The sequence below is a fragment of the Callithrix jacchus genome, chromosome 11 (genome assembly GCF_049354715.1).
Source record: "Callithrix jacchus isolate 240 chromosome 11, calJac240_pri, whole genome shotgun sequence".
NCBI lineage: Eukaryota > Metazoa > Chordata > Mammalia > Primates > Cebidae > Callithrix > Callithrix jacchus.
The window spans coordinates 118,150,954-118,176,248 of NC_133512.1; the positions used below are offsets into that span (position 1 = coordinate 118,150,954).

The window sequence follows — 25,295 nt, forward strand, 5'->3', positions numbered from 1 at the left end:
AAAAAGGTTGTTTACTGAAACTACAAGGAAATTAAACTTTAAAATAGAGAATTAAAGAATAAGAGAGCCGAACATACTGACATACTGATTCTTTGAAGACAAACTTGGGGTTCACTATATCTAACAGATTCTGTGTGTGTGATTTTATGACAGTATTTCTGTTGCCGTGGTAGTCTGTTATGTGGTGACATTTCTCCGTATTTTGATGAGTTTCTCATCTTGCCAGGCTTTGGGCCAAAGTTGATAGTTTGATTTAGGATATAAAATTCCCAGGTTACTGCTACATTTTCTAATTACAGTAGTTTTTCCTAAGCTTTTCAGATATTTCTTCAGCATTCTTTTATAGTAATTGCACTGATGTTTATAGAGGAAATGGAAAGTAGGTTTTGTAGGTTTTTTTTTTTTTGTGGCAAAATATTCACAACATAAATTTACAATTTTAACTTTGTTTTTTTTTTGAGACAAGGTCTTGCTCTGTTGCCCAGGCTGGAGTGCAGTGGTGCGACCATAGCTCACTGCAGCCTTAAACTCCCAAGCTCAAGGCCATCTTGCCACCTCAGCCTCTCAAGTAGCTGGGATTACAGGCATGAGCTACTGTGCCCAGTCATTTTAACCATTTTTAAGTATGCAGTTCAGTGGTATTACATACATTCACATTGTTGTACAACCATCACCATCATCTATCTTCAAAACTTTTTCATCTTGTAAAACTAAAACTATGCCTACTAAACACAATAGGTGCCCATTTGCCCTCCCCTTAGTCCCTGGCACCCACCATTCTACTTTCTGTCTCTATGAATGTGACTATTCTTGGTACCTCATGTACTTGGAATCATATGGTATTTGGCCTTTCTGTGATGGGCTATTCTCACTTAGCATAATATCTTCAGGGTTCATGCATGCGTGTAGCATGTGTCAAAGTTCCTTCCATTTTAAGGCTAAATAATATTCTGGTGTGTGTGTATGTGTGTGTGTATCTGTATGTGTATATATATATATCTCACATTTGGTTTATCCATTCATCCATCAATGGACACTTGCTTGCACATTTGTGAATAAAGCTACTGTGAACATGGTTGTACAAATATCTGTGGGAGTTCCTGCTTCCAGTTCTTTTGGATATACAGTATACTCAGAATTGCCAGATCATATGGTAATTCTATGTTTATTTATTTATTTACTTATTCGAGAAAATCTGTTTCTCAGATTTTCAAGCTTGGTTGAACCTAAAAACAAATCTAATTCATAAGAAGTTGAGATTACTCAGACTATCTGTCCTGTATTTCCCTAGGTTGTACCATGGTGCTGAAATACTACCAGAGAGTATTTTTACAGCTGTATAGTTGAAGCCTCTAAGGATAACCTTATTTCTCTTTATTGGAAGTTCACAGTATTGCTACAGGGGATAGTTTGGTAGTATTTGGTGTGTAGATACTCTTAAAAGTACTGATTTAATTTTCCTCTTCTGGTAGAGTGTCCAAAATGAAATATTAGAAAACAAGTATTTTTCCTTTAGGTGAATTTTCTAGAGTTCGCATAATGGTTTTTACTTATTTTTTCTCAAGCCCACAGCACAATTCTTGTTTTTCTTTTGTATTCATTGCTTCCTATTTGTATTTTCTGTCTCAATCATAATGTAATATCATTTTAACAGTTATTTTCAAAGCGAGAGAATATATTTGGAACTGCACATGAAAACATACATGTTTTGAGTAAGACTCCATCTCAAAAACAAAAAAATTTTAAAAAGGGCCAGGTGCGGTGGCTCACGCCTATAATCCCAACACTTTGGGAGGCCAGAGTGGGCAGATCACTTGAGGTCAGGAGTTCAAGAAAATATACATGCTTTTATATAAATAAGCATTCAGAGATTTAAAAACTACTTTAATACATTATTACAATACTTTAAATTAGACATCTTACATTTATATAAGTTCGAAAAATTTGACTCAAGTACGGTTAACATATGCTTAGTATGTACAATAGAATTATCTTCTGGTTTATGTGAGTTACAAAACTGAGCAAGTCAGCAGAAATAGAGACCAGTGTTGAAAGAAAATAAGTTTTCTGTATTTTTGCTTTCAGGCAGCCCTTGCATGGGCTATTTGTTTCAAATGAAATGGTTTCAAGCTTGGCGTTTTCTATTTTTAAGCAAGACTACCTAGTATAAATAAGGCCCACAGTGAAAGGATTATAAAGCAGTGCTTGCCTTCTTGGTCATTCCCAACTGAAGTTGACTTTATGGATCTAAATTTATTTGTCTTTCTCAGGGTTATTCTTGAGATTAATACCCACATTCACAGGTAATTGAGGAGTATTATTTTGGATAGAGATTCTTGTCATGAAAAAATTGGGGCAAGATATCTCAGTACCATCTTACGTGTGACTGACCAACAACTACATAATTGAGCCAAAATTCATTTATCAGAGGTCATTATGATACAGGATTATTTGAAAATGTTTGTCTCAGAAGCACTGAGATTTTGTGAGAATCTGGGAAGACCACAGTGTTCAGTACTGTCATTGGTCTTATTCCTTTCTCTTATTTTGATTTAATTTCAGTTTATTTTAGAGATAGGGTTTCATTCTGTCACCCAGTCTGGAGTGCAGTGGCAGGATCACAGCTCACTGTAACTAGGACTCCAGTGATCCTCCCACCTCAGTCCCCTACTCTCACCCCTAGAAGCTGGGACCAAAGGTGCACACTGTCACATCCTGCTATTTGTTTTTGTCATGTAAAGACTGGGTCTTGCTGTGTTTCCCAGGTTTGTCTAGAATTTCTGGCCTCAGGTGATCCTCCCACTTTGGCTTCCCAAAGTGCTGAGATGACAGGCGTGAGCCACTGCACCTGGTCCCTCCTTTTAAGTACTTGTGTTTAGCTATTAATATCTTACCTCGTAAGGAAAATACTTTTTTCCCTTTTGATTATATATTTAGCTGTTATGGAGATGGCTGTGAAAATGTAAGTTGACTGAACTTATCTCTATAAGTGAACTTTTTTTACTTCTAGAAAATTTATTTATGTATACCCAAGTGTATTTTGTGGGTCTGGGAGCTTGCTAGGGGATTTATGATTTCTCTTCTTTTCTTTTCTCTTGGAGACAGAGTCTCGCTCTGTCACCAGGCTGGAGTGCAGTGGCACGACCTCAGCTTACTGCAACTTCCGCGTCTTGGGTTCAAGCAATTCTCCTGCTTCAGCCTCCTGAGTAGCTAGAACTACAGGTGCGTGCCACCATGCCCAGCTAATTTTTGTATTTTTAGTAAAGATGGGGTTTTACCATGTTGGTCAGGATGGTCTTGATCTCTTGATGTCGTGATCCACCCTCCTTGGCCTCCCAAAGTGCTGGGATTACAGGTGTGAGCCACCACCGTGCCTGGCTAATACTTTTCTTTTACAACTTTTTTTTGGAGGATGGGAGTTGCTGTATCACTGCTTTGGTGAAGATATTAGCTAAGTTTGATTTCATCTTGGTTTCTGTGTTTCAGGCCATCTTGCAAAAGAAGTAAGATTGAAAAATATTTTTAGGTAGTGATGGATATCTTATGTGCCCCTCAGTTTGTTTCTTAATTAATATCCTTTCAAAACATTTTTCTTCCCACTCTCTGAGAAAATTATCAGGAAGCAATTTGTTGTAACAAGTCTAGCAATTTATCTTGTTTTGTAAAATTCTCATAAAGGATTAGATAAAAGAACTTAAGATAGTTGATGACTTTAAAAAATTACTTTTTCTGTTTCAGGTAAATTAGACTTGTTCTTTCTTTACCTGCCTCATGAAAATGATTTTTTCTTGATTAGGGAAATTCTGACTTTTCTAGCTCTATACCACATGATTGCAGGACATATATTTAAAATGTTGTTTTCTTTGACTGATTTATAGTTTTCTTTTTAGAGTTCTTTTTACTCTGTGTTCTGATGTAGTCTTCTTTCCCGCAATATACTATAAATCTTTGAAAGTCTTCATTTAATAAATAATATTGTTCACTCATTGAAATGCTTAAAAAAATGCAGCACCCTGACACGTTACTTTTCAAGTCTTATTGAATTATCTGTATTTCCAGAACTTTGTTTTTTATTTGCCAGAGCTCTTTGGTACTCAGTGAAGTATTTTAGGTAATTCTGCTTAATTTGAGGAGTTTTTGTGTTGGATTAACTAGCAGCTGTAATGTGCTTCTAATTCTTGGCAGCTAATGAGTCCTTAGGCGCCTGTCTGGGTGTGTGCTTGCATTGTTGAGGGCCTGCTCAGTGATTCTGGTTGATTCGGTAGTTTTAGAAATGTTAGTGCAGAAGCGAGTCTTGGAGCAACAGTGCACCATTAAAGATAAAAGGGAGCAAGTACTTTAGGATCTGCTGTGAAGTATAATGAAGGGCTTAGAGCATGTTAGTGAAAGGATTGCTGGGCCATAGCCTGCCTCATATTCATCACATAGTCATGGAAATATCTTTTGAAAAGACTGACATAAAGGCCTGTTCTGCTACTGCTTTGTGAAATGAAGATTGGAATTAGATGCTTAAATGGAAAATGTTCTCTTGTTGCAGCCTCTTTGAAATGTGCTGCTAGTGGGAGCTGCAGCTTCCTCCTGCTGACTCTGAGCCCCAGGCTTCAGTTGAGATGGTCCTTTCAGAAATGTGGAGCTTAGTCCAATCCTGGATTTCAGTGGGTAGCACCTGGCATCTGTGGCTAGAAAGTCCTATGAAGTGTAAGTGCTTTATTCTCTCCTTATAAAGAATCCCTTTTCCTTCCTTGATTCTCTTCCTTTCCTTCCTTTTTTCTGCTGTTTAGCAGAGGGGAAGAACAGTAAGCAATGTACTGTAGTGTGTAGGGTATCAGGATTTGGTTGCATTTTCTTTATGACTCAGTGGCCAAAACAAGATTTCATTTTGTTTTCTTTTTTGAGACAGCATCTCACTCTGTCACCCAGGCTGAAGGGCAGTGGTGTGATCGTAGCTTGCCCCTGCCTCCAGCTACTGGGCTCAACCAATCCTCCTGCCTCAGCCTCTTATGTAGCTAGGGCTGTAAGTACACCATGCCTGAGTGATTTTTAGATGTTTTTTTGTAGAGACAGGGTCTTGCTATGTTGTCTCCAGCCTGGTTTCAAGCACCTGGCCTTAAGCAAGCCTCCTGCCTTGGCCTCTGAAAACTCTGGGATTACAGGTGTGAGCCACCATGCCTGGCTGGATGTCAGAAATTCTTAAACTCTCCTGGAATTCAAAGTGACAGTTACGGCCCTTAACATTTAGTGTGGGCAGTATCATCATGGGTGATTTTTTCATTGACAACATAGCTTTGATACCCAAGTTTACCAAGTGAATCTTTAGGAGTCACTCTCATATTTAGTTATTATTCTGAAAAAACCAATACAGTATTTGAAAGGAACAGTATGTTTGACCAGCAGGTAAGATAGTATCAAAGTAAATAGGGGTGCTTGAATTTAGGAGATAGTACTTTCCTTTTCCTTCTACTTGATACATTTGTAAGTCAATGTAAAAAAAAAAAAGGTTTGACTTACATGAGTAAGTCGATTTTTCTAGGAAATTCTTAGAAAAATTGTCCTAGGAAATTCATTTAGCTGCCATCTATAGTTTAGTTTAAAAAAACCCAAACTAGTTGCTCACGCCTGTAATCCCAGCACTTTGGGAGGCCGAGGTGGGTGGATCATGAAGTCAAGAGATCCAAGAGATCGAGACCATCCTGGCCAACATGGTGAAACCCCATCTCTACTAAAAATATAAAAATTAGTTGAGCGTGTTGGCACACACTTCTAGTCCCAGCTACTTAGGAGGCTGAGGCAGGAGAATTGCTTGAACCCGGGAGGCAGAGGTTGCAGTGAGCCGAGATTGCGCCACTGCACTCCAGGCTGGCGCCTGGCAACAGTCTCTCAAAAAACAAAACAAAACAAAACAAAACCCCAAACTAGATAATAACATAACGAACATTAAAAGGTGTAATTTTCTGCTTGTAGAAAAATAATTTTTTTAATAATTTTCTTACGTAAAGTTCACCTCCATAAGTGTATGACTCAATGCTTTTTTTTCTTACATGTTCATTTTAGGTAATCACCAATAACATCAAGGCATAGCACATTCTGCTACTCTAGGAGATGTATGAATGCCTCTTCCAAGTAAATCATTCCCCTCCCATAACCACTATTCTGACTTATATCACTATAGATTTGTTTGCCTGTTTCTTTTTTTAAATAGCTTTAGTGAAATAAAATTCACGCAACTATGTTTTTTTGCTCATTTAAAGTATACTGTTTAATGGTTTTTAATATGTTTATAGATTCTTTATCCATCAAGTTTTGGACATTTTCATCATGTCAAAAAGAGACCTGTATCCCTTGGCCTGCAACCTTCCTCTACCTCCAACCTCATTCCTAGGCAACTACTAATCTTTCTGTCTCTAGAGATTTGCCTATTCTGGATATTTCGTATAAATGGAATCGTATAGTTCATGATCCTTTGTGACTGTCTTTCAGTTAGTATGATGTTTTCAAGGTTCATCCATGTTATAGTATATATTATTACTTCATTCTTTTTTATGCTGAGCAGTATTCCATTCAACATATATGCCACATCTTATCCATTCATTGGTCAGTGGACATTGGGACTGTTTCCACTTTGTGGAGATATTTTTGAATAATGCTATAATGCATTCATGTACAAGTGCTATTGAAATTTTTGGATTATATGATAACTCTTTTTCTTTTTTTTTTAGACAGAGTCTTTTTCTGTCGCCCAGGATGGAGTGCAGTGGTGTGATCTCTGCTCCTTGCAACCTCTGCCTTTCTGGCTCAAGCAATCCTCCTGCCTTAGTATCCTGAGTAGCTGGGAATGCAGGTGCACACCACCATGCCCAGTTAATGTTTGTATTTTTTCTAGAGATGGGGTTTCATCATGTTGACCAGGCTGGTTTCAAACTGTTTGGCTTCAAGTGATCCTCCCACCTCGGCCTCCTTAAATTCTGGGATTATAGGTGTGAACCACTGTGCTTGGCTGATAGCACTCTATTTTTAACCTTTCAAGGAATGGCATCCTATTTTCAAAATGGCTGTACCATTTTACACTCCTGCTAGCAGTGTATAGGGTTCCTGTCTTTTCACATCTTCACCAACACTTGTTATTGTCCGTCTTTTTTATTATAGCCATCCTAGTGGGTATGAAATGATATCTCATTGTGGTTTTGATTTGCATTTCCTGATGGCTAATCATGTTGAGAATCTTGTCATGTGCTTTTTGACCATTCACGTATTCTTGGAAAACTGTCTATTCAAGTTCTTTGTCCATTAAAAAAAAAACTTTTAGGTTCAGGGATACATGTGCAGGTTTGTCATATAGGTAAACCTGTGTCATAGGGGTTTGTTGTACAGATTATTTTGTCACCTGGGTGTTAAGCCTAGGACCCATTAGTTATTTTTTCTGATTCTCTCCCTTTTCTCAACTTCCTACCTCCAGTTAGCCCGTGTCTGTTGTTCCCCTTTGTCTTCATGTGTTTTCATTATTTAACTCCCACTTTTAAATGAGAACATTCAGTATTTGATGTTCTGTTCTTGTGTCAGTTTGCTAAGGATAATGGCCTCCAGTTCCATCTATGTTCCTGCAGAGTACATGATCCTGTTCTTTTCTATGGCTGCATAGTATTCCGTGGTGCATATGTACCACATTTTCTTTACCCAGTCCACCATCGATGGGCATTTAGGTTGATTCCATATCTTTGCTATTGTAAATAGTGCTGCCGTGAACATTCGCATGCATGTGTCTTTACAATAGAACAATTTATATTCATTTGGGTATATACCAAGTAATGGGACTGTTGGATCGAATGGTAGTTCTGTTTTTAGCTCTTTGAGGAATTGCCACATTGTTTTCCACAATGGTTGAACCAATTTACACTCCCACCAACAGTGTGTAAGTGTTTCTTTTTCTCTTCAAAATTACCATAATCTGTTATTTTTTGCTTTGTTCATTTTTACATTGAGTTCTTTGTCTTGATGCTTTCATTTTAGAAATATGCTTTCATTGGCTTTAGAATTCTTTTCTTTTTTTCTTTTTTCCTCTCCATTTTTTAGATCTACCTCTCCATGTCTTCTGGCATCCTCATTCTTGACAAGAAGTCTGCTCTAGCTTTTTACTTTTGTTCTTCTGTATTTAATGTGTCCTTTTCTTCTGCTTGCCTTCAGTATTTCTGTTTATCTCTGGTTTCAGGAGTTTGAGTATGATGTATTTAGAATTTGTTCGCATATTTGGGGGAGGAGGGAATAGTAACATTCTCTGTTGCCCTGGTCTACCCTAGTCTTTAGCATTTCTGTTGTCTGCCATTCTCATTGGTAGGGCAGCCTCAGTGATCTTAGTTTTTCTTGTGGCATTCATTCTTTGCCTTGCATCTGGCAGGTATTGTGCAAAATAGTCCCCCCACCCCCCTTCTCTCAGTTACAGAAGACCTCTCATGGTGTTGGTAATATTATAGACTCAAGACTGTTTTATGCCTATCCCCTAGGGGTAGAGGTTTTTCTTTTATGCTTAGTGCAACTGCAGTGAGTCTTAACCTGTGCTTTGAGGGGTGACATGCTTTGCTGCCCCTTCCTAAGGCTTTTGTTCAGGGAAAAAGGGTTCAGTCAGAGATTTTTGCACTTTTCCAAAACAGAGGCTCTTCCCCTCCTCCAGGACTGCACACCAGAGGAGGTGATCTTCTGCCCTACCCAGTCTTTCTCTTGAGTATCTGGTCTGCGGAGGTGATCCTGCTGGGTGACTGAGTTCCCCTTGTGTCTGTGAGTCCCAGGGGTTCTATGTGTTCACATGTAGCCTTTCTCAATTTGTTAGAAGTGTTAGCTGAATTTTTATGAGCTGATTGCCAGGTGCCCTGAGTTTCTTCCTCTGTCCTGTTGTAGATGAGCCAGTGCTTGCCTTCGTTCTCATTGTTAGAGGTCTGTCCTTAGATTTCAGTCAACTTGGTTGCCCTAAGACCTCAGCTTTCTGGTACATTTAAGCAAGGTTATTTTGTAGTTTATTTGCCTTTGTGTATTGCTAACTTGTGGAAAGCAGTATTGTGTCTGTCATTATACATCTTAGGTGGATGTGGAACTCTTCTGAAGCATTTTTATTCTTCATATATTTTAAATCCCACAAGATATTATTGCTTTATATAATCAGTGTTAATTGGATTTACCCAAATACTTAGCTGCTTTTCCATTGTTCTTTGTTAGTTCCTGATTTCCGTTTTCTCTTTTCCTGCTAGGATTTTAATTATATGTTTTAGCCTTTTTCACTCCGTCCCACATGTCACTTACATTCTTCTCCTTGTCTACCTTTTCTATTCTTTTTTTTTTTTTCTTTTGAGACAAAGTCTTGCTCTGTCACCCAGGTTGGAGTGCAGTGTCACAATCTCGGCTCACTGCAACATCTGCCTCCTGGGTTCAAGTGATTCTTCTGCCTCAGCCTCTGGCTGGGACTATAGGCGCACACCACCACTCCCAGCTAATTTTTGTATTTTTAGTAGAGACGAGGTTTCACCATATTGGCCAGGCTGGTCTCGAACTCCTGACCTGTGATCCACCCACCTTGGCCTCTTAAAGTGCTGGGATTACAAGTGTGAACCACCACGCCTGGCCTACCTTTCCTTCTTTTTTTGACTTTGTGCTTCAGTCTTTCTGTTTTTTATTGGCCGGTTATCAAGGATAGTAATCTATTCTTCAGTTGTCTGATTTGCTGTTTGGCCCTATCTAATGGTTCTTAATTTCAGTTACCATATTTTTTACTTCTAAAATTTCCTTTTAATTCTTTTTAATATATTCCATTTCTTAATGGAAATTCTTCAGTTTCATCTCTAAGTCTTTGCATATATTAATCAGCTGTTCATTTTTTTAAACTCTATTTATTTTAACCTTTTAGAAAAAACCTTATAATGCCCTACTCCTTAAACATTTCCACATGTATCTTGTAAGAATGAGGACATTTTTCTAAAATAAACTGTTGTCACTCCAAGAAATTTAACTTTGATAAGATGGTATTATCAGCCTGTATTTGAATTTTCCTAATTGCCCTAGTTATAGATTTCTAGGTTTCTAAAATTTTATTTTTTCTAATCTAGGATCCTTCAAGGGTAATGCTTTTTTTTAAAGTTGTTATATCTCTTTAGTTACTTGGGTATTGTTTTTCTTTTATGATAATTGTATTAACAAACAAATCCAAGACAGGAGTGATAGTGCACACCTTTAGCCCCAGCTACTCAGGAGACTGAAATGGTAGAGTTGCTTGAACCCAGGAGGCCAGATTGGGCAGCATGTCGAGACCCTGTCCCTTTAAAACACACACAGCCAGGTGCAGTGGCTCACGCCTGTAATCCCAGCACTTTGAGGAACTGAGGCGGGTAGATCACAAGGTCAGGAGTTTGAGACTAGCTATGGTGAAGCCCCATCTCTACTAAAAATAAAAAAATTAGCCAGGCATGGTGGTGGGCACCTGTAGTCCCAGCTATGCAGGAGGCTGAAGCAGGAGACGCTGGAACCTGGGAGGCAGAGGTTGGAGTGAGCTGACATCACGCACCTGCACTCCAGCCTGGGCGATAGAGTGAGACTCCATCTCAACACACACACACACACACACACACACACACACACACACACACGGCGGGCCATTTTGTCTTAGTTTTTAGTATGGCCTACTATTTAGATTTGTCTGGTTCTTTTCTCATGAATGCAATCAGGTCAAACATTTTTTGCAAGAATACAGCATAGATGATAATTTGTTGTTTTTACTGAATCACATCAGTTGTCACATACAACTATTGATGTTTTATCACTTTAGTTAACACATCATTATTTTAGTCTTTGATAATTCATTATCTAGATAATGGTTATTTTCTATTGTCTGTTTCTTTCCAGTTGTTGGCACTTGGTTTTGTTTGTTTTTTTTCTTTACTCCAGATGAAGTCTCATTCTGTCACCTAGGCTGGAGTGCAGTGTTGTGATCACAGCTCACTGCAGCCTTGACCTCCTGGGCTCAAATAAATGGACCACCCACTACAATCTCCCAAGTAGCTGGTATTACAAGCATGCACCACCATGTCTGGCTAATTTCTTTTTTGTGTGTGTAGAGATGAAGTTTCACTTTGTTGCCCAGGTTGGTCTTGAACTTCTGTCTTCAAGTGATCCTCCCACCTTGGCCTCCCAAAGTGCTGGGATTACAGGTGTGAGCCAGTGTTCCTGGCCTGGCTTTGCTTTTGTTGTTTAAGAAAAGTTGAAGGGATAAATGATGTTTACTTCCTGAGATTCTTTTCTTTTGCTTCTGGCAGGTCTTTATGACAGGGACAGATATCTTTGAAATTCAAAAAGGAATTGAGCAGATTCTAAGCTGTGTTTCAACCTGTTCCTTTTTTTTTTTTCCAAGACAAAGTCTTGCTCTGTTGCCCAGGCTGGAATGCAGTGGTGTGATCATGGCTCACCGCAACCTCTGTATCCTGGGCTCAAGCAATACTCCCACCTCAGTATTCCTGCCCATACCCCCAGTAGCTGGCACTACAGACATGCCATCATGTCCAGCTAATTTCATCATATTTCCCAGGCTGGTCTTGAACTTCTAGGACTCAAGCAGTCCTCCTGCCAAAGTCTCCCAAAGTGTTGGGATTACAGGCATGAGCCCTGGTGCCTGGCTTAATTTCTGTTTCTATGAGTCTTGCTATTTTAGATATCTTATATAAGTTGGAATCATTCAGTATTTATATTTTAGTGATAAGTGTATTTTCACTCATCGTGTCCTTGAGGTTTATCCATGTTGTGGTGTGTGTCAGAGTTTCTTCCCTTTTGAAGGCTTAGTAACGTTTATTTCACTGCATGTATATACTGTGTTTTGTTTATCCATTTATCCATAGATGGGCATTTAGGGGCATTTAGTTTGCTTCTACCTCTTGGTTATTGTGAATAATGCTGCAGTTGGCTGCAGTTGAACATGGCTGTGGAAATATCTTATTTGTTTGAGATCTTTTTTTTCTTTTCTTTTTTTAGTTTATCTCTGTTGCCCAGGCTTGAGTATAGTGGCGTGACCTTGGCTTACTGCAACCTCTACCTCCCAAGTTCAAGTGATTTTCATGCCTCAGCCTCCCAAGTAGCTGGGATTACAGATGTGTGCTACCATGTCTGACTAATTTTTGTGTTTTTAGAAGAGATGGGGTTTTGCCATGTTGGCCAGGCTGGTCTTGAACTCCTGGCCTCAAGTGATTACCCCCCTCCCGAAGTGCTGGGATTACAGGTGTGAGCCACCACTCCCGGCCCTATTTGAGATCTTATATTTAGTTCTTTTAGATATATAGCCAGAACTGGGATTTCTGGAACATATGGTAGTTCTATATTTTTAATTTTTTGAGGAACCGTCATTCCCTTTTCCATAGTAGCTACACTGTTTACATTCCTACCAGCAGTGCAGAGGGTTCCAATGTCTCCATATCCTTGCTAACACTATTTTTTGAGGTTTTTTGCTTTGTTTTGTTTTTTTTGGATAATGGTCATTATATTAGGTGTGAGATAATATCTCGTTGTGGCTTTGATTTGCCTTTCCCTATCATTGGTGATGTTGAGTATCTTTTCATATGCTTTTTGGCCATTTGTATATCTTCTTTGGAGAAATATTTATTCCAAAAATGTCATCTAAGAAATCATTGTCAAATGCAGTGATTATGCAGCGTTTCCCCTAGGCTTTCTTCTAAGAGTTTCATAGTTTCATGTCTTACGTTTAGGTCTTTAGTCCTTTTTGGGTTAACTTTTATATATGATGTAAGGGACTAACTTTGTTCTTTTTCTTATGGATATTCAGTTTTCCTAGCACATTTGTGTATTGGTGGCATTCTTGTCAAAGATCATTTGAACTTTTGCAGGAGGGTTTATTTCTGGGTCTATTCCATTGTATTGGTCTGTATGTGTCTTTATGCTGTATTATACTGATTTGATTACTGTGGCTTTGTAATAAGTGTCGAAATTGGAAGTGTAGGATGTCCAATATTATTCTTTTTTAAGATTGTTTTGGTTATTTGGAGTCTCTTGAGTTTCCATATGAAGGAAACAATTCCATTCTCTACCAAAAATGTCCTTGAGATTCTGGTAAAGGTTACATTTTATCTATAGATTGCTTTGGGTAGTACTGAAATCTTAACAATATTAAGCCTTCCAGTCTATGAGCATGAGACGTCTTTCCTTTATTGGTGACATCTTTAATTTCTTTCAGCAATGTTTTGTAATTTTCAGTATGCAAGTCTTTTGTCTCTTTGGTTAAGTTTATTGCTATTTTATTCTTTTTTATTCCATTGTAAATGAAATTGTTTCTTTTCAGATTCTTCATTGTTAGTATGTAGAAGCAACTAATTTTAATCTGTTAATTTTGTATTCTGCAACTTTGCCAGATTCATTTATTAAGTCTGACAATCTTCTTGTGGGATCTTTTGGGTTTTCTATGTGTAAGATCATGTAGATGATTTTACATTATGTGTAACCAGAGATTATTTTACTTATTCCTTTCAATTTAGATGCTTTTAGTTTGTTTTTCTTGCCTAATTGCTCTGGCTAGAACAACACTACTGTGTTGAATAGAAGTGGCAAGAGTAGACATCCTAGTCTTGTTCCTGATCTTAGAGTTTTGAAAAGCTTTTAGTCTTTCACTGTTGTATGATGTTAGCTGTGAGTATTTGCCTATATGGCCTTCATTATGTTGAGGTTGTTTCCTTCTATTACTGGTTTGTTGAGTGTCTTTATCATGAAAGGGTGTTGAAGTCTATCAAATGCTTTTTCTGCATAAATTGAGATGACCATATCTTTTCCTTCTTCGTTCTGTTAATGTGGTATATATTACATTGATTTTCATATGTTGAACCACCTTTGCATTCCAGGTATAAATCCCACTTGGTCATGATGTATAATCCCTTTAATATGCTGTTGAAAAGCCAGGCATGAAGACTTATGCCTGTAATCTGACCTATTTGGGAGGCTAAGGCAGGAAGATTGCTTAAGGCCAGGAGTTAGAAACCCGTCTGGGCAACATAGCAATACCCCATTTCTAAATTTAAAATTTTGAAAATAAAAATTTAAAAATTGAGAAAAAATATGCTGTTGAATTCAGTTTGTTAGTGTTTTGTTGGCGGTTTTTGCATTATTATTCATAAGGGATGGTATTGGTTTGTAATTTTCTTATAGTTTCTTCATCTAGCTTTGGTATCAGAATAATGCTGGTCTCATAGAATGAATAGGAAGTGTTCTTTCCTTTTCAGTTTTTGGAAAGAGTTTAAAATGGATTATTCTTTACATGTTTTATAGAATTCACCAGTAAAGCCATTTGGTACTGGGCTTTTCTTCATTGGGAAGTTTTTCTTTACTGATTTAATTTCTTTACAAGTTATATAGGTCTATTCAGATTTTCTATTTCTTCATGATTTAGTCTTGGTATGTTATGTTTCTAGGAATTTATTTCATGTAAATTATTCAATATGTTCACTTGCAGTTCATAATACTTTTCATAATCCTTATTTCTGTAAAATTGGTAGTAATATTCTGACTTTCATTTCTGATTATTTAAATCCTTTTTTATTTCTTTTTTTCTTTCTTTTTTTTTTTTGAGACAGAATCTTACTTTTTCGCCCAGGCTGGAGTGCTGTGGCATGATCTTGGCTCATTGCAGCCTGGGTTTAAGTGATTTTTGTGCCTTAGCCTACCAAGTAGTTGGGATTACAGACATGTGCCACTGCGCCCAGGTAATTTTTTGGATTTTTAGTAGAGATGGGGTTTCACCATGCTGGGCAGGCTGGTCTTGAACTCCTGACCTCAAATGATCTGCCCGCCTTGGCCTCCCAAAGTGCTGGGATTACAGGCGTGAGCCGCCACACCCGGCTTTTTCTTATTTCTTAATTAATCTATTTTAAGCTTTGTCAATTTTTTTTTTAAATTTTGAAATACTTTACTTTAAAAATAGGTCACAACACTAAGCTTTTGGCCCTTTCTGCCATTGTGCAAGTTACAAATGCTTGCTCAGCAGCTGAGGGACACTCTTGAGTAGCATGTCTAAAAAGTGAATAAAAATCCATATAAAACAAATATTTAAATAGTTTTCATAGGGACACAATGTGTGACCCATATCCTAGTCTTTCATATTGCCACATCCATGCAAACCCAACTCTTATGAAATCCACTAATTCAAGCTGGACTCGTAGTTAACAAATGCAAGAGTGATATCTACATATTAATACTAACTGAAGCACAAGTTGCTGAGTGATGTTTCACTCTGTTTTCCCAAGCATGAGACACAGGCAGGGTGCTGATGTCCTGTTCCTCTACTTGGGGTGGGAGGTTGTGGTTGTAGATTTGCTGCATGAGTTGAGATGCTGGTCCTGACACCACATGTAGATTGTTGGCCTCTGAAATCCATTGAAAGTAGAAGTAGCAGCAACAGTGTCAGTGCCCATGTTTTCAAAGAGCATCCAATCACCTACATATGTTTTGGGCGGATCACAGTGCTCAACAATCTGATGAAGGCTGTTATGTGTTCTTCCCATATACTGGCTGAATAGTACTTCTCACTGATGTAGGTCTCTTTTGCAGCAGGGCTTTACATGTGCATGATCATAAAGGATGTGATTAAATGATCCATATACTTCATCATTCATGTAATCATAAAGGTCTGTTCAGAACCTGTTTGTTCTTTTAATATGATTTTTTTTGGCAGTGAAAGCTGATACCGCATAGAATATCTGCCTGGCTGAGCTGTAACTCTCACTCTAGAGCCTGGTGGAAAATACTTGTCTGATGCTGGGTTGATTACGCTGGTAATACTTCACATTTAAGCCTCACATCGTCAGATCCAGGAAAGCAACTGCCAGTATCAAGCAGTTAGATGCTGAAACCAAACTCAACTCCCCTTTCAGAGACACAGTGGACATTGGAGGCTGCCTGGGTGGAGGTCTTAGGATTGGTATAGCCACTTCCTGCATGGAAGCTGACACTAGTGGCATCAATATTTAGCTCTTTTGCCCATTCCAAAAGAAGCCTGCTGGCTTTGAGCATGGCACCAATTTTAACACTGAGGCAACTGATTGCTTTAGAATCATCATTTGCAATCTTAAAAACCAACTCTGCTTTGAGTGTGCTCTGGCAACTGGCATCAACTCGAAATCACCACCAAAAATCCTCATCTGGACTCCATTATTGGCAGTGTTTTAAATCTGAGACATTCGTTTGCAAGGATTTGCATAGATAAACCTTTCTGGGGGTATCCCCAGAATCGGCACCAATTGTATTTCAGCCTTGCTAGCAGTTAAATCCTATCCTGTTGGCAGTGAGAGTCTTCATGATGGCTCTGCTATCGATATATTTATATTTGACTGCATGAAGGGATATGACAAGAGGAATAGTTTTGTTTGTTTTTTTTTTAAGACAGAGTCTCACTGTGTCACCCAGGCTAGATTGCAGTGGTACAATCTTGGCTCTCTGCAACCTCTGCCTCCTGGGTTCAAGTGATTCTCCTGTCTCAGCCTCCTGAGTAGCTGGGACTACAGGCATGTGCCACTGGCTAATTTTTTGTATTTTTAGTAGAGATAGGGTTTCACCATGTTAGCGAGGATGGTCTTGATCTTCTGACCTCATGATCCGCCTGCCTCAGCCTCCCAAAGTGCCGGGATTACAAGTGTGAGCTACGGCACCCAGCCACAGAAGGGCTTTTAACCATCTTAGATGTATCTTTAGAATGTCTCCAAGGTCCACGACATAGAAAGCATCCTAATCATCATCAGAAGAAAATTTATTTTTTGGCCAGGAATGTCCTTGGCAGTAAAACCTTCATCAAGGAAGTGAGTGGCAGTGAAATTATTCATTACTAAACTTTTCATGGTTTCTTGCTGTTCCTCTGAAACAACAAAATCGAAAACTAAGAAATGGAATTGAAAGAAATACTTCCAGCTTCTCACAAAGACAATTCTCCAGGAATTCCAAATCCTGCCTCTCGTGCACTCAGAGCAGCAGTGGAAATGTTCTCAGAGCACCTCGGCACTAGGGAGAATGAAGATGCTGCTGCCTGAGCCACTGCTACAGGACGTCTCTGCTGTGCCAGTCAGTGCCTTGCTTCCACCCGCCAGAGATGCTGCCCCAAGGTGGCACTGGAGCTGTTGGCAGAGGGGTGGCCTGACCACGGCTGCCAGGACTGACCTTGTTGATCTTTTTGTAGCATTCCTTTGATTTCTCTATTGTTTGTCTATTCTCTATTTTGTTAACCTTTGCCCTAAATCTTCATTATTTCCTTCTTTCTGCTAGCTTTGGATTTAGTTTTTCTGGTTCCTTAAGGTGTAAAATTAGGTTGTTGATTTGAGCCTTTTTTTCTTTTTTAATGTAAGCATATACAGTTATACATTTTATTTCTCTTAGCACAGCTTTTACTGCATCCCCTAAGTTTTGGTATGTTGTGTTTTTTATACTAGTTCAGTTTAATAGGCAACATTAGAGTTTTATTGTTGTTCTGTTTCGTTTTCTAAACAAAAACATAGAAACACAATATAAATGTATAACTTAGCGAATTACTATATGTGGATGTCCTTTTAGCCACCACCCAAGTCGAGAAACATCTTCATTTGTCCGAAGATGTTTTCTGATTTCCCTTCCTTGACCCACTGGTTTTTTTAAGAGTGTATTGTTTAATCTCCATATATTTGTGAAATTTCTAGTTTCCCTTTACCTGTTGACTCGTAGTTTTATTTAATTGTGGTCAGAAAAGATATTTTGTATGATTTCAGTCTTTGAAAATTAAGACTTATTTTGTGGCCTAACATATCAGTCTTTTTAAGGAGTGGTGTATTTCTTGTTTCCTTCACTCAGTCCCAACTCAGAGTTTGGAGTGTTTACCAGGGCTCCTCTTCAGTATGCTTTGAAATTCAGTTTTTATTTCCCCAGTCTTGTGAAGCTGTCCAGAGCTCTTCAGCTTCTTAGCCTCTTGTCTTCCACTTTCAAATTGGCAAATGCTGTGAGGGGAAAAGTGGAGCCAAAGAGTGAACTGAATTTGCTGCTCTTCCATTCCCTTCTGTCTGGGATCTGTGGCCTCATACTTTAGTTGTCTTAGTAGCTTTGGTGTCTTTAAAAAGGCTCATTGTAGGGGGTATTTAATGAATCTTTTTTTGTTTTTTTTGAGACAGAGTCTTGCTCCGTTGCCCAGGCCGGAGTGCGATGGCAAGATCTTGACTCACCGCAACATCCGCCTCCTGGGTTCAAGCGATTCTCCTGCCTCGGCCTCTTAGCCTCCCTCTAGCTGGGATTACAGGTGCACACCACCACACCTGGCTAATTTTTGTATTTTTAGTAGAAATAGGTTTAGCCATATTGGCCAGGCTGGTCTCAAACTCCTGACCCCAAGTGATCTGCCTGCCTCAGCCTGGTCTTAGTGAATATTTTCTTAAGAGTTTTTGGCTAGAGAATTGGTATAATACCAGCTAGTCTGTTTTAACCAAAGTTGAAATGGCTGATAAATGTTATGAGAGAGATAGCATTGTTGTTTAGGGAGCATAGGGAGCATACAGACATGAAACTAACTCCTGTGTGTTAAAAAGCTTTGCTACCTTTTCTAAAAAATTTTTACAGAAAAAAATCTTACAGGCTGGGTGTGATTGTTCGTGCTTGTAATCCTAGCACTTTGGGAGGCTGAGGCAGGCAAGCCCAGGAGTTTGAGACTAACCCACGCAATATAGCGAGACCTGTCTCTACAAAGAAAAAAAAAAAGCTGAGTGCCATGATGTATGCCTGTAGTCCCAGCTATGTGGGAGGCTGAGGTGGGCAGGTCACTTGAGCCCAAGAATTCAAGGCTACAGTGAGCTGTGATGGCACCACTGCCCTTCAGCCTGAGTGACAGAGAGAGGCCCTGTCAAAAACAAACCTTATAAGATCTGCACCACTTTTTAAAAAATTGTACGTAAAGTACAAGTTATTTTTAATAAAAAGGTAATTACAAAAGACACTTAAACTGGGTTCTGTTGGGGGGAATAGGGGAGGGATGGCGGGGGGGTGGGGAGTTGGGGAGAGATAGCATGGGGAGAAATGCCAGATATAGGTGAAGGGGAGGAAGGCAGCAAATCACACTGCCATGTGTGTACCTATGCAACTATCTTGCATGTTCTTCACATGTACCCCAAAACCTAAAATGCAATTAAAAAAAAAATCTTATTCCTATGCACCACAGTTTTCAGTCAAGTATTCTTACCTCAGGAAGGGCATGTATGAGTTTGTACAGGTTTAAATGTACAAGTTAAAAAAAAAAAAAAAAAAAGACACTTAAAAAGTTTTCAAACACCAGCCAGGCACAGTGGCTCATGCTTGTACTCCCAGCACTTTGGGAGGCCGAGGCGGACCTGAGGTCAGGAGTTTGATACCAGCCTAGCTAACATGTGAAACCCATTCTCTACTAAAAATATAAAAATTAGCCAGGCGTGGTGCCTGTAATCCTAGCTACTTGGGAGGCTGAGGCAGGTGAATCGCTTGAACCTGGGAGGCGGAGGTTGCAGTGAGCTGAAATCATGCTGTTACACTCCAGCTTAGCCAAGAAGAGTGAAACTCTGTCCCAAAAAAAAAAAAAGGCAAACATCATCAAAGGTGCTTGAAAAATAAATCTCCTTTACATCCCTACCAACTAAGTTAATCAGTTTTGCATCTCTACTGCTAAGATTACTGGTTTGCCCAGGGGCAAGTAATTGTTTTATTTTTGATTCTGCCCTTCATTTTTGAGGTCTTTACTTTTAAAGGAGGTAGAAATGTTTAAAGTCAGAAATACAGATAATTGAGAATGGTTGGTGTTTTCTGCTAGTTTCTGCCATTTAATTTTTGCACAGCATGGCACTGTGCAAACAATTTTTTCCCAAAGGGTCTTGACCCTGTTGGGTTGATGGGTAGATTTCAGTTGGGAAAAAGATTTTGTTTGTTTGTTTGAGATAGAGTCTCGCTCTGTCACCCAGGCTGGAGTTCAGTGGTGCACTCTTGGCTCACTACAACCTCTGCCTCCGGGCTCAAGCAGTTCTCCTGGCTCAACCTCCCGAGTAGCTGAGATTATAGGCGTGCGCTACCACTCTCGGCACATCTTTGTATTTTTAGTAAAGATGGGGTTTCACCATGTTGGTCAGACTGGTGTGGAACTCCTGACCTTGTGATCCACCTGCCTTGGCCTCCCAAAGTGCTGGGATTACAGACCTGAGCCACTGCGCCTGGTTTCTGTTTTGTTTTCTAAATGTAAACACAAACAATGCAAATCTATTGCTTAGTGAATTACTATATGCAGATGTCCTTTTAATTACCCCCCAAGTCAAGAAATAGAACTTTGAGCACAGTCCTTCACACCTGTAATCCTGGCACTTTGGGAAACTAAGGCAAGAGGATTGCTTGAGCCCAGAAATTTGAGACCAGCCTGGATAACATAGTGAGACCTTGTCCCATTTTTATGAAAAAAGAAAAGGAAGGATCTAGAACTTTACTGGCCATTCCACTCTGGAAGCTTTTCTTGTACCATTTGACATAACTGCTTCCCTCCCCATAAAGGTAACTAACCACTGTCCTTTTATAGTAATCCTTTGTGTTTCTTTATGGTTTTATACTTAGTGGCTTGGGTGGGCAGTCTCACACTTTGTATTTGAGAGTCTAGCTGGTTTTTTTGTTTGTTTGTTTGTTTGTTTGTTTGTTTTAGACAAAGTCTTACTCTGTTGCCCAGGCTGGGGTGCAGTGGCACGATCCCAGCTCACTGCAACTTCTGCCTCCTGGGTTCAAGCAATTCTTCTGCCTCAGCCTCCTGAGTAGCTGGGACCTCAAGCGTGTACCACCATGCCCGGCTAATTTTTTTGTATTTTTAGTAGAGATGGGATTTTACTGTGTTAGCTGGAATGGTCTCCCAAAGTGCTGAGATTACAGGCATGAGCCATCATGCTGGTCCCCATCTAATTTTTTAATTTTTTGTAGAGGCACGGGGATCTTGCCATGTTGCCCAGGCCGGTCTCAAACTTCTGGGCTCAAATGATCTTCTACTTTAGCCTCCAGCAAAGTGCTGGGATTATAGGTGTGAGCCACATGCCCAGCCTAAAGCTAAGTTTTATGTCAGTAAATCTGTAATTAGGAAATTCAGGGTCTTTATTTTCTATTGACTTTAAGAATTTGTACAAGCCTTTTATTCTGCCGTCTATATCTTAACTTGCTGCATATCTATCTTTGGAAAGATCTTGAAGGATACGCAAGGATTATATATTGCACTAGACACTATTTGTTAGATTCTAATTATTGCCAGTCCACGTTAGTGTTCTCCCAAGGCTGTTTAGTGCAGAATTGGATTAGAATTAATCGAATTAATGAGTTGTCTACAAACTACTGCATATTTTGTTTCCAAAGTTATCTTCAAAATGTGACTCCCCTTTATAATTGTGGTTAGCTACTAGAGACCAGATATTATACTTTGGTTCTCTTTATTATGTCTGTAGATAAGTTTATTTTTCCTTTGAAAATGATTTCAGTAGCATGTGTAGCACTTTGCCAAGTAGAAATACATCAGAAAATAATTGAAGGGGCTGGGTGCAGTGGCTCATGCCTGTACTCCCAGCACTTTGGGAGGCTGAGGCAGGAGGATCACCTGAGGTCAGGAGTTCAAGACCAGCTTTGACAACATGGTGAAACCTTGTCTCTACTAAAAATGCAAATATTAGCTGGGTGTGGTGGTGCACACCTGTGATCCCAGCTAGTCAGAAAGCTGAGGCAGGATCATTACTTGAACCTGGGAGGCAGAGGTTGCAGTGAGCCGTGATCATGCCACTCACTGCACACCAGCTTGGGCGACAGAGCGAGACTGTTTCCAAAAATAAATAAATAAATTGAAGGATGTGAAATATTTATTTGTGCCAAGATAGTTTTTCTGCTATTTTATTTTATTTTTTTTGAGACGGAGTTTCGCTTTTGTTACCCAGGCTGGAGTGCAATGGCGCGATCTCGGCTCATTGCAACCTCCGCCTCCTGGGTTCAGGCAATTCTCCTGCCTCAGCCTCCTGAGTAGCTGGGATTACAGGTACGCGCCACCATGCCCAGCTAATTTTTTGTGTCTTTAGTAGAGTCAGGTTTTCACCATTTTGACCAGGATGGTCTCGATCGCTTGACCTCGTGATCCACCCGCCTCGGCCTCCCAAAGTGCTGGGATTACAGGCTTGAGCCACTGCGCCCGGCCTCTGCTATTTTATAAGGAACTAATAATTTAAATGTAGGGCTACTGAGACCAACATGAAATATATTCTCATATTCATAGATATATTTAAAAAGCTTCTGGATTCAATTCTTAGAGTGAACAAAGCTTTATTTTAAGCAAGAAAAGAGAAGAAACATCCAACCATAGATTAGGGTTGAAAATTCTACAGCAACATTATAGTTTAGTGGAGACTTTTGGGACATTTTTCTTCATACTCTCCATACCCACACAGTCACTCAAATCAACAAGATTATATCTATTAATTTAATTGATAGCTCTCATGCCTTCCTAGAGTGAGTCAGATTTTAGGTAATCACTGGGTAATATAGCTTTTCAGATTTTTCTTTTGTTATACTTTGGTCTAAATATGTTTATATAAGTATTGAGGTTATATGGCACTAAAATTAGAAAAGTGGTCTTCTTTAAGACATCTTTATCTAATACACTTTCAGGTTCATGCATGGGAGATCTCAGACCAGTTGTTACAGATCCGACAGGATGTGGAATCATGCTATTTTGCTGCACAGACCATGAAAATGAAGATTCAGACCTCATTTTATGAGCTCCCCACAGACTCTCATGCCTCTTTACGGGACTCATTGCTAACCCATATCCAGAACTTGAAAGACTTGTCACCTGTCATTGTAACGCAGGTAAATCCTGTGCTTCTCGTTAGAGAAATTCGTATGGCCATTTGGATTTATCAAGATTATTTTAATTGGTATTGCTAGGCCATGTGAGGTAATGTTAATTTCATTATAGATGCCTGCTATATTCTTGTAAGTGGATAGAAAAATGAAATTTTTAATCTTTTGTATTAATCTCAGAGTTCATTTGATTTCAGACTAACTTAATACCAGAAACGGATAAGGTGAGTATGTGTTTTCACAGGCATGCTAGGTCAGGAGTTTAGATAGTTGCCTTTACAGAAATTCTTTCCGGGCTGATTGGCTTTAGTAAAGGTCTCATGAATGAAAGGTTGAACTAGAGCATCTGTCCTTTCTCCCTTAGATAGGAAAATACATTAGATAGGAAAACTGGAAGCTTCTGTGAGTACCTACTCGAATGTGTTTTCTGCCTGTCATAGAAGTGCCCTTGAAGAAGAGTTTTTTGCTTAAGTCTTCAAGATGAGAAATGGAAAGAGAAGGGAAATGGCAATCCATTGCTTGAGAACTGAGTCAAAGGTCTGAGTTTGTTAGTAGCTTTGACCTTCGCAAAGTATAATTTATATATCTGTGGAGTTCTGTGGTATTGCCAAATAAAAGTAAATGTTGATATATTTTGAGGAACGTCTGTAATCTGTTGTTTCTGACTTCTTTTTTTGTTTTTAATTTTTAAAGGTTAACTCTTAAATTTCAGCAATTTATAGCTAACCCAGAACAGTTTACACCAGGTATATATAGTTGGAAGTTGGGAGCAATTGGGGGAGGGGGAGTTAGTCTTAGTTATCATATTGTTTGGAAGAAATGTAGTTTCTTTGCTTCCCAATGAATATTTATTGTAACCCTGTTTCTGTTCATCTGTCTTCATTTATTTAATCCCTCTTATTAGCTGGCTTTAGCAATAGCAGATCTTGCCCTACAGATGCCTTCCTGGAAGGGATGTGTGCAAACATTGGTGGAAAAGTAAGTAATTTGTATTGACTGTATGTTAGCGTTTGGAGTTGCCATTAACCCTCACAGAGAAAAATTATTAGAAATAGTTAGATATTTGACTATTTCCCTGAACTCTTAACATAGACTTATGTTATTAACCTTTGTTAGATTAAGTGAAACTTATCTAAAATTTTAAATACTACCGAAATATATCATGTGGGCTGTAAAAGTCTCTAGTAATTTATGTAACCCACACTTCTTAAATAAATTGCAGTAAAGTCTTTTATTGCCTTCTGGATCACTCTCACTAACTGGCAATGTAGACATTTTGTAAAAATAGTGTAGAATTTAAGATTATATTAAATGCGAGGTTATGAATATATGTTCTTACTAATTGGGGTTTGTTTCATGTCTATCAGAGGGACAATATTCTTTTTAGAACACAGAGCTCGCTACTTTGAAAAAGCATTTTTTTTCTGGGGGGTCCTGGCAAGATAACCTTGATATTTGCTTGCATTTGGTTGGGAAGTTATTTTTAAACAAAGTAGATGTACTTTTTACCTCCAATGTAGTGTGTCATTAAAGCCTTTTTATGGATTACTTATTATTTTTTTATTTTATTTTATTTTTTTTGAGATGGAGTTTTGCTCTTGTCACCCAGGCTGGAGTGCAATGTCATGATCTCAGCTCACTGCAGCCTCTGCCTCCTGGGTTTAAGCGATTCTTCTGTCCCAGTCTCCTGATTAGCTGGGATTACACGCATGTGCCACCATGCCTGGCTAATTTTTATTTTTTCAGTAGAGGTGGGGTTTCACCACATTGGCCAGACTGGTCTCAAACTCTTGACTTCAAGTGATCTACCCGCCTTGGCCTCCCAAAGTGCTGGGATTACAGACTTGAGCCACCTCCCCCAGCCTAGATAACTTAAAAAAAATTTTTTTTTTATATTTTTGGAGACACAGTCTTGCTGTGTCACCCAGGCTGGAGTGCAGTGGCACAGTCATGGCTCATTGCAGCCTCAGCCTTGACCTCCTGGGCTCAAGTGATCCTCCTGCCTCAGCCTCCTGAGTAAATAGTTTATTTTTTAAAGAAAATTTTTACTGGGGAAATTCACACATGCTCCTTGAAAAAATTCTAACAGTATGGAAGCCTTCAAAATGCAAAATGAACCCCATCCTCTCTCCCTATCCTTATATTTTATTTTATTTTTGAAACAGGGTCTCGCTTTGTCACCCATGTTGAAGTGCAGTGGTGTGATCATGGTTCACTGGAACCTCCACCTCTTGGACTCATGAGATCCTTCTGCTTCAGTCTCCCAAGTAGCTGGGATTTCAGATGCGCACCACCATGCCTGACTAATTTAAAAAATTTTAATGTAGAGATGGTCTCCCTGTGATGGCCAGGCTGGTCTCCAGCTTGTGGGCTCAAGTGATCTTCCTGCCTTGGCCTCCCAGAGTGCTGGAATTATAGGCATGAGCCACCACACCTGGCCC

At 39.1% G+C, this 25,295-nt stretch overlaps 1 protein-coding gene across 9 annotated transcripts in view; it reads left to right on the forward strand.

Annotated features, from left to right (window-relative positions):
- Positions 1-25,295, forward strand: part of TNPO3 (transportin 3) — a 94,108-nt gene that overhangs the window by 9,664 nt on the left and 59,149 nt on the right. For 2 of the 9 annotated variants that reach the window (XM_078343807.1, XM_078343809.1), the window contains 3 exons: positions 22,660-22,860; positions 23,548-23,600; positions 23,759-23,832. In XM_078343807.1, the coding sequence (XP_078199933.1) occupies positions 23,792-23,832 (41 nt within the window). In that variant the 5' untranslated portion in view covers positions 22,660-22,860; positions 23,548-23,600; positions 23,759-23,791. Of the gene's footprint in view, positions 1-4,537; positions 4,699-18,146; positions 18,946-22,659; positions 22,861-23,547; positions 23,601-23,758; positions 23,833-25,295 lie in introns of all 9 variants that reach the window. The other 7 variants (XM_078343803.1, XM_002752026.7, XM_078343808.1 and 4 more) reach the window with 6 other exon arrangements.